At 29.8% G+C, this 10,698-nt stretch overlaps 1 protein-coding gene across 1 annotated transcript; it reads left to right on the top strand.

The window, feature by feature from the left end:
• The first annotated feature begins 642 nt into the window (after positions 1 to 642).
• On the top strand, positions 643 to 3,381 carry LOC133029200 (uncharacterized). The gene has a single exon (XM_061101689.1). It carries the CDS (start codon positions 643 to 645, stop codon positions 3,379 to 3,381), a length of 2,739 nt encoding a protein of 912 aa, XP_060957672.1.
• The last annotated feature ends 7,317 nt before the right edge of the window (positions 3,382 to 10,698 follow it).

Here is a 10,698-nt window from a genome sequence, read left to right as displayed (position 1 = left end):
GTATTTTTATTTTTCTGCACTGTTTATTTTTCTGGAGTTACAGAGTTGTCTTCTGTAGCTACAGAAAAGCTGTTTCAGTACCAGTTTCATTATTACACATTTAATTAAGTATTTAATTGAATAATAAACTTAATATTAAAATACCGAATTTTTACTTTTTAATATTCAACTTAATATGAAGATCTTCATTACATGCATTATAACTCTAATATTACTTTTAGGACTCGTTTGGAACGCCGTATTAGATTGTATTGTATTATATTGAATTGTATTTTATGTAAAATTATATGTGATATTAACTTTTATGGACACCTAAATATATATAATTAAATTAAAATTTAACATAGCTTTATATAAAAATATAATATATAATCTAATTCAATACAATACAATACAATACAATACAATACGATCTAATACGACGTTCCAAACGAACCCTTACAATTAACTAGGCCAATTAAATTAGTCACAATCGATGATAAGAGTATTTTTATTGAGTGTCAGTAGTATTTAATATTTTTAGACTCGATAATTAATTACACTAATAATAATATTAATAAGAGATTGCTAAGTATTTAGGATCCCTTTTACCATTTTTCAAATAATAATAATAATCTTGAGGTGGGTCGGGTTCCCACTGCAATGGAAATAAAAAATGCTGTTTGGAGCTTACATCCTCTGAAAAGCCCAGGACCGGATGGGTTCTCTGGGATTTTCTATCGCAAGTATTGGAACATAGTTGGGGGTGACTTTTGTGATATGGTTCAGGAGTTCTTTGTTTCAGGAAGGTTTGTCAAGGAGCTCAATCATACTTTTATTTGCCTTATACCGAAATGTGATAACCCGTCCTCTTTTGATCAATTTCGCCCCATAAGCTTGTGTAACTTCGGGTATAAAGTCATTACTAGGATCCTTACGGATCGGTTGAAGCCGATTTTTGACAAGATCATTAGCCCTTTTCAGAGCGCTTTCTTAAAGGGGCGGTGGATTGCTGAATGTTCGGTTTTAGCTTCGGAAGTGTTGGATACCATGAGGAAACTGAAAGGAAGGAAGGGTTTTATGGGTGTCAAGACGGATATGCATAAGGCGTATGATCGAATTGAATGGGGGTTCCTTGCTGCGGTGCTCAGGGCAAATGGATTCAACACTCATGTATGCAATCTGATTATGCACTGTGTTACAAGTGTCTCCTTCTCTGTTCTGGTGAATGGTGCTCCTGGAAATGTGTTCTCTCCAGGCCGTGGGCTCAGGCAAGGCGATCCTTTGTCGCCATATTTGTTCATTTTGTGCAGCGAGGTTTTGTCCAAGTTGGTTCGAAAAGCGGAGGATTGTGGGGAACTTACTGGCATCAGAATTGGCCGGAACTCTATCCCTATTACACATTTGTTTTATGCTGATGATGCCCTGTTCTTCTGTCGTGCAAACCAAATGGAAGCTTTAACTCTTAATCGATGTTTTGAGAAATACGAATACTGGTCAGGCCAAAAGATCAGCAAAGAGAAGAGTGGTATTGTGTTTTCTCCAAAAATTTCAGACTCTGATCGAAGGGACTTGACTTCTACTCTGGGAATGCATGTCTTGAAAGGCAAGGAAAAGTATTTGGGAAATCCTTTCTTTGTCTCCGCTAGGAAACGAGAGGATTTCAATTTCATCAAAACGAAGGTGCTCAATAGACTGGAGGGGTGGAAAGCAAAATGTCTTTCACAGGCAGGAAGAACTACTCTGATCAAAAGTGTTCTTCAAAGTATTCCTTGCTACACGATGGCGGCTACTAGGTTACCTGTGGCTTTATGTAAGGAATTAGACAGTATTGTGGCTAGATTTTGGTGGAAGGGTTGTAATTCTGACCTCGGATCATGTAGATATCTTGCTTTGAAAAGTTGGAGCCATCTGTGCCAACCTTTGAGGAATGGGGGGCTGGGCTTTAGGCGCTTTAAAGACATTAATATGGCTCTGGTGGCTAAGTTAGCCTGGAACATCTTGGTTCAATCGGATAGGCCCTGGGTGAAAGCTTTAAGTGCTAAGTATTGTTCTAAAATTGAGTTCTGGGAGGTTGAAAAGAAGAATTCAGACTCTTTTCTCTGGAAGAGTATTTTATCGGCTAGAGATCTCTGTGTCTCAGGAGCGGGAGTTCTTGTGGGAGATGGAAATTCAGATATTTGGACAAGACCTTGGGTCCCTGGGTTTACTCCTGAAGAGGTTCGACAGAGTTTCACCTATGGAATCACCCATGCCTATTCGTCTATTTCTGACCTTTTCATGACAAACTCTCGAGTTTGGGACGAGAATTTAATACGGCAATGCTTCACTTCTGAGATTGCAAATGCGATATTGAGGATCAGGCCTCTCTCTGATGAAGGAGACAGAGTTTTCTGGAAAGCTAGCAACAAAGGAATTTTTTCAGTTAAGAATGCATATTGGCTTTCGCAAAGTAACCGATTTCATCCTGAGAAAGAAAGCTGGAGGAATTTATGGAAGCTGAAGATCCACCCTCGTCATAAGCTTTTAATTTGGAAAATTCTTAGTTACTGCCTTCCTCTCAAGTCAAATTTGGGTTTTATGCAGAATGGGGATAAGGAGTGTTATCTCTGCAATTGCGAAGTGGAATCGGAACTCCATCTGTTTGGAACCTGCAATTTTGCTAGATGCCTGTGGTATCGTGGGCAGTGGGGTTTAAGGTCAAATTTTCTAAATGTGCAAAGTTTCGAAGACTTATTCCATCAGATGCTCCTTATCAAGGATGATTATCTGGTTCTGTTTGCGGCATGTCTTTTCGAAGTCGTTTGGCATTGCAGAAATGAAGTTAGAATTGGAAGCAGTAGGCCTGACCCTGATTCGGCTTTCAAAAAAATCATCCTGAGGTGGCAGGAGTTTAGTCAATTGGTGAGTTTGGAAAGTGTATCTGAACCTGAACGTCAAAATGCAGATCCAAGCCCTTCTGCTATCTTATTCATGGTCGATGCCTCGGTTGTTGGAAATGAGGTGGGGCTTGGAATTGTTCAAACAAATGTTCCTAGAGAGGTTGCAATATCGGCTCAGGCTTTCCGGACTGTGCTGAGTGTTTTAGAAGCAGAATTTGAAGCCATTCTACTATGTTTGGAGTTGTGTGCTGATTTGGGGTTGGAAGAGGTTTGCATCCACTCGGATTCTTCGACTGCAGTCAAAGCCTTACAAGCTCAGTCACTACCCTATGCTTGGGGCTCGTATCCTAGTTTTGCTAAGTGTTTGTCTATGTTAAACTCTTATAACCAGTGGTCTGTTGTTTACATTTCTCGGTCTGAAAACTCGGTTGCAGATCAGCTTGCTCATCTTGCTCGAGTGAATCGTGTTTGTGTTTCATCTGTTTTTAGGGAAGCAGCTCCCCTTGTGGCTGCTATTTAGCCTTAGTGCTTTGTGAAATAAAAATCTTGTAAATCAAAAAAAAAAAAAATAATAATAATATATAAATATAAGCTGGCAATATATGATAGTATGAGTGAAATGTAGGATTGATTTTAAATATAATATGATATATATGGATATGATTTTGTTTCGTTATTGTACTTTTACGGATTGTAATTCGTGATGTACGGCAGCCGTCAGATGAGGGAGTTATTTGATTTGACGGCTGAGATTGCTCTAGGGATAATTAGAGTTAAAAAGTAGAAACGTACCCTAAGACTCATCTAATGTACCACAGAATACATTCCGTGAAAGTACGAGATATATCCCTATATAATATACATAGGACAAATAATAATAAGCTCAAAAAAGAGATATAATAATAATAATAATAATAATAATAATACTAGACATCGATGGATCCAAGTCCATTACGTGATTTTCTGCGTAGGATTTCCACATTTAGCTAACTCATATAATATAATATACACCTAAATTTATTTGGCATATATATATGCAACCAAACAATTATATATATTCAAATCTCTTATTCTACAGCAATTATTCATGGCCACATATATATTAATATTTTATTGTTTTTGAAATAAAAAAAAACATATGTGTTCTGTAATTTTGGCTTTGAAATTAAATGTAAGCTAGTTTTTTTTAAAAAAAGTTAGGTAATTTATGATCATACTTTTTTTTTTTTTTGAGAAAGGATCACAATTATTGAATCATACGATTTTGTTTTCGAAAAAAATTATACATTTTGGATAACATTATTGTTTATTTATTTATTTTTTGAAGATGAGAAAGAAAATAAAGTGATAGAAAGTATGATTAGAAAAATTATTTAAATAAATTTTAAGTAATTTAATTTTGAAAGTTTCTTATTTTAAAAAAGTAAAATTAATTTTACCAAATATATTTTCAAAATTATTTTCACTTATTAAAATTAAAAAAAAAAAAGTTTAAATAAATATTTGAAATTTTTACATGAAAAATCACATTTGCATAATTTATTACCTAAATACTCTTACACGCCTATATCTACATTTTTACTTACAAAGTTGGTTTTATTACACAAATATCACTTAGTCATCATTCCATCCATCATCAATCAAATCCTACTCTCTTCCCTCTCTTTTTTCATTTTCTATCAATCAATCCATCATTTCACTCTCTTTTTTTCTTCTTTTCTTTTTATTTTTAATTTTATTTCAGTTTTTAATTTTTAATTTTTTATTTTATTTCAGTTTTTAATTTTTTATTTTTAATTTTATTTTTAGTTTTTAATTTTTAATTTTTTTTCCATAACAATTCTTCTTTTCTTTTTATTTTTAATTTTTAATTGTAAAGCTAGTTTCTTATATATTGTTGCTTAGGTATATGATTGACTTCTATCAATCAATCCATCTTTCATTCTCTTTTTTTCTTTTTTTCTTTTTATTTTTAATTTTTAATTTTTTTACATAACAATTCTTCTTTTATTTTTATTTTTAATTTTTAATTGTAAAGCTAGTTTCTTATATATTCTTACGAAGAAACGGACCTTGATAACACATGGAGCGACTGTGTAGAGAATAAAGCCAGAAAGAGTATAGACAACAAAAGCTAATACCTGAAGACAAAATCAAATAATAAAGAATAGTCGAAGTCAAGGAAAGTGTTCTGAGAAATGAAAAATATTTTCACTGGTTTTAGGCACAATCTTAGGAAATCATTGTGCTTCTTATGTATGTTTGCTCAACAAATAATGCAGAGATTTCATTGTCAACGTTTCTGGGAAAAAAGCTAATGTTGGTGCTGATGTTCGAACCGAAGTTTGTTTTCGGTTTCTTTTTGGTTTTCTCCCATATTTGAAATTTTACACCTTCTGTATGTATTTTTTTAATATGTATTTTTATCTAGTTGTTTCCTGTCCATTTTTATATCATCAATGGGTACCAATGAGATTTATCATGGATGTTGATGTTCAAAGAGTTTTTCCTGTATTTTAGTTTGTATACAGTTGTTTTGTAGTTTTATTATAGTTTTGCTACTTGCATATGTTATTTCACTATAAAATTAATATGCAACTATTTGCACAAAACTTACTATGTATAACTACTATTTCTTAGTCCCCATCAAATTAAATTCTTGCATAATATATAAACTATCATAAAACGATAATGCAACTATAAGGCAACTATTTGCACTTGCATACAGTTGTTTTGTAGTTTTATTATAGTTTTGCTACTTGCATATGTTATTTCACTATAAAATTAATATGCAACTATTTGCACAAAACTTACTATGTATAACTACTATTTCTTAGTCCCCATCAAATTAAATTCTTGCATAATATATAAACTATCATAAAACGATAATGCAACTATAAGGCAACCAAAACAAAAAATAAATCAAAATGTAACTGTATATAACGTAGATGTATTATTCATGAGGTTTTTTTAAAAATTTTCACATCATACATTGTTTTGAATTTGGTGGGAGGTCCAGATCTGTTTGTTACAGATCTACATTTCACGAATCTGGATTTCGATATTAGGGGGAGTTGTTTTGATCGAATAAAACAGAAAACAAATGTGTAATTTCAGTTTCTTCACAGTTTTTCTGATTTTTTTTCGTCATTTTCAGTTTAGATCATTGCAGGTATTCTTTTCCAGTTGATTTTGCCAGAATTAATAGTTGTATTTTTCTCGTTTTGGTTTCATTTTGGTTGCTTTGCGGTTTTGAAACGAGCGCGTATTTTCATCTTCATGGTTCGCTCTGTACAGCTGAAGGCTTAGTGCATGTGGTATTTTTGTAAATATTTGTATGTGGACTATATAAATGTTTAATGGGCCGGCCCAAAGTATTTTTGTAATTTTTGTTCCTTTTTTGTATTTTTTTGTTTTTTTCCCTAAATATTAACAAATGCAGCACCTTACAGTTTTTTTTTTCTTTTCTTTTTTTACTTTCATAAGACACAAATTCGGAATCAAAATAATTGATGATATAGAGATTCATGCAGATGGACAGGTATACACAATCAAATCCAATTTATTATTAGAGTAATTTGCGGCAAAAATACCTAAGTTTTATCCCGAGTAGCTGATAAATACCTAAGTCATATTTTTGGCGGTAAAAATACCTTCCGTCACACTTCTGGAACTTCCGTAGGTACCTCTCCGTTTTCTTCTAGGTAAGTGTCCACATGTCATCCTTTTATTAGTCCACATCATTAATTTTTATTTTTCATTTTAAAATTTATTAAAACTGATTTAAAAATCATTTAAAAATAAAAAATATATATTTAAAATGTTTAAAAAAATAAAAATAAAACTTACTTTTTAAATTAGAAAAATTACAAAATTAAAATACACATAAAACTTAAGTATTTTTATTAAATTAAATTTTTTTTAAAAACTAACCTCTAAATCAGAGAGGAAATAGATTGAATATAGGATTGGTTTTAAAAAAAAATAAAAAGAATACGATTGAGAGATTGAGAGGAGAGAGAGATCGAGAAAAGAGAGAGAGTGTGACCGAACCAAGAACGATTGAGATTGAGAGGAGAGAGAGAGGGAGATCGGGAAAATACAGAGAGAGATAGAGATCAAAACAGATCTGAGATTGAGAGGAGAGAGAGGGTAAGAGAAACAGATCTGAGATTGAGAGGAGAGAGAGATCGAGTAAAAGAAAGAAAGGGAAAGATGAAGGAGGCCTTAGATTTGATCCAGCGAGGAAGATGACATGTTCTAGCCATGAACGACAGACTTGAAAGAGTTGGGATCAAGGTTTGGCCACTGTCGAAGGGTTGAAGAAGATGGAGGACTTCAAGAGATCGGCGGAGCACCGACGACGGAGGACGAGATCTGATGAAAGCAAATCGAGGCCAGTAGAAATCTCTCCTCCCAATTTATTTTCATCTTGTAAATATGTTTGGCTGTTGGAAAAATGCAGGAAAAAGAAGAAGCAAAAAAATTATTTTTTGAGATTTCTGGATTTGTATGTCGTAGTTTTTTTAAGGTTCTCTTCGGTTTTGGAAAGTTTTTGTTGTTGTTCTTTGCCTTGTTTTGGAGTTCTTTAGATTCAGATAAAAGAGAGAGAGAGAGAGAGAGAGAGAGAGAGAGAGAGAGAGAGAGAGAGAGAGAGAGAGAGAGATTTCTGGGAAAATATATCATTTTTTGAGATTTTTGAAAAACTACAAATAAAGTATTAATTATGTATGTGATTGTTAGAGTTTGAAGATGAATATGAATTTTAATCTCTGTTATTCATATTTTTTTGATGGGTTTGTCTATGTTCTTGTTCATTGTTCATACCCATATTTTTGTGAGATTTTATTAATTGTACGGTTATGTTTAATCAGTTCATTGTTCATAGACATTGTTAATCTAATATGTTTAATCAGGGGTTAATTAGAAATTTAAAAATATAATTACTGATTTTTAATTTTAATTAGTTAAAATATGAATTTCTAGATATTTTTTTTTATTTTATTAAATTTTAAATGAATTTTTAGATTTTTTAAATAAAAAATAAAAAAGTTAATGACATGGACCAATGAATGAGTGACACGTGGATACTAACTTGGCACATAACAGAGAGGTACCTACGGAAGTTCCAGAAGTGTGACGGAATGTATTTTTACCGCCAAAAATACGACTTAGGTATTTATCTGCTACTCGGGAGAAAACTTAAGTATTTTTGCCGCAAATTACTCTTATTCTTATTATTATTATTATTATTATTATTATTATTATTATTATTATTATTATTATTATTATTATTATCTTGGGTTACTCCAATTGTATACGTACGTGGCTCAAATATTTAAATATAGTTAGCATGAGCTTATCTCCTACTGTGTACTCTATGTATAATATATATTTTTTAATATAAAAATAAACACAATTCTCATTATTAATTTAAAACAGGAGAATATAGTAATATTGTAGATCAGTGCACCACGCGTAATTACAAACCATATATAATATAGTGATAATAATTAGTAGTTAATATTAATTTAAGCATGCAGATCAAATAAATTAATTAATGGATCCAATAATTATAGATATTGAATCTTTAGAACCAATTAAAACAGTTGAAGTGCCAGCATGAAACTTCTAGTGCTAATTGCTATCTATTTTTTTATATAAAATTAAAAAGTATATATATTTAAATATAATTAATTGGGGAGTTCTAATATTAATTTAAAAATATGTTAGTATATATAAATATATATATATATATATATAAAACATTTATATATAGGAAGAATATTCATCTATTTGTTAATATGGACAAATTTCAATACTTTAGAGACAAAAATAAAGTTGCACAAATTCACAATAAAACAACCAATTATTTTACACAAGAATATTTTACATATTAATTTGTAATTAATTATTTTTAAGTAAAATATGAATGTTTCTTTTTTAAAAACCGTGCCAAATGTAATTTTTTTCTAAAATTTTGAGAAAGTTATTATAAATTCATATTTAAAGGTGTAAATATAGTAAAAGTTGTATATTATTATTTCATTTTTGAAGAGAGTTGCATTAATTACTTGCCATGAAAACGTTTTTATAATGTTTATATTAATATAGATGGTTAATTTTCTAAAACTAATATTTGAGCCATACCATCACTCAAATTATTTCTTCTTTTTCTTATTATTATTTCATTAACCTATCGATTATAAACAGATTTAATTTACGACTCATACATTTATATATCTATTCTATATAAAGTTTGCCTATATAACTGAAATTCTTAGTTTATGAGAAATTCATGGGTGACTTTATTATTTTTATTTAATAAAATAATAAAATATTATTTATATATCATAAAATAATAATAAAACAAATTCTATTAATATTTGAACTGATATTTAACAAATTTCAACTCTATATATAATCACAACTATAGATCTATATATAATCACAACTATAACTCTAGAAATTAAAAATACATATATAAAATAAATTGAACCTTAAACCGCATATATACAATTAGTTTGTTGAGAGAGATCAGAAAAAGAACGAATTATATATGGAATTTTTTTTTACCAAAAAAAAATGGACAATCCAGTTATATGCAGACTCGGTTAGAATGAAAAGTGCAAAATAAAAAATTATACTATTGTCTCTGTCGAAGCAAATGTTATCTTCAATTATCAACAATTTAGAAATTAATTTTTAATTTTCTTTTTATCTTACACACATTGTGTTTCCTTAAGTATTTGAACATCAATTTTTAGTTTATTGTTGGATTAACTTAAGAACATATTTAAATTATCAAGCTTTTTTAAACACTAATATACTGCATTCGGTATTTACTTTTTATTTATATTAAAAATAAAATGGTTTATTATTAAAAATAAAATGGTTTATGAGAAATTCATAGGTCACTTTTCATTTATATATAATAAAATAAACAAAATAAATCTCATTCAATCCAAAAAAAATACGATTGAGTTTTTGCTGTTGTACATCTACGATTAGGTTTTCTTCAATATTTATTGTATTCATATTACAATTTGGACATTCCCATGGGATCACATATAATATTCCAATCCGCACTTCTCTTTTTTTCTTCTAGAATATGGAAGAAAGAAGAGACCATTATGCACATCTAGAAAGGCAGTGGAGATAATAATAGAAACTTTTCATTTTTTTTCTTTTTTTTTATCAATTTTTTTTTTCTTTTTGAGTAAAGATAAATATGAAATTTTAATCACATAGAGTTTTATTTTAATAAAATATAGTATTTTAAAATAATTTAATAGTATTTTGTTATAGAATACTATCACTTTTTGTTAAACATGGTTTTCACTTTTTGTCGACACTACCATATTCAATTTATCAACGAAAAAATGGACAATCCAAATATATGCGGACCCGGCTAGAATGAAAAGTGTAAAATACAAAAATTAGACTATTGTCTCTATCGAAGCAAATGAAGATTGAAATCCACCAATGACTATCATTAGTTTTCTTATCTACAATTTTTAGACAAATGCTATCTTCAATTATCAATAATTTAGAGATTGATTTTTAATTTTCTTTTTATCTTACATCCATTTAAGTAATGTTTCTTTAAGTATTGGAACATCAATTTTTAATTTATTTTTGGATTAACTTAAAACATATTTAAATCATCAAGCTTTCTTAAACACTAATATATTGCATTCGGTATTCACTTTTAATTGACAACATTATAAAATATAATATTTAGATACACATAATAATCTCACCTAATAATTAATAATACTTTTTTTTTTAATTTTTAATTGTATCGCTTTCAAATAACATAGAAAAAAACTAGCAT

The sequence above is a fragment of the Cannabis sativa genome, chromosome 7 (assembly GCF_029168945.1).
Source record: "Cannabis sativa cultivar Pink pepper isolate KNU-18-1 chromosome 7, ASM2916894v1, whole genome shotgun sequence".
Lineage (NCBI taxonomy): Eukaryota > Viridiplantae > Streptophyta > Magnoliopsida > Rosales > Cannabaceae > Cannabis > Cannabis sativa.
Note: the sequence above shows the minus strand (reverse complement) of the source record. Positions and strands in the feature narration are given on the sequence as shown.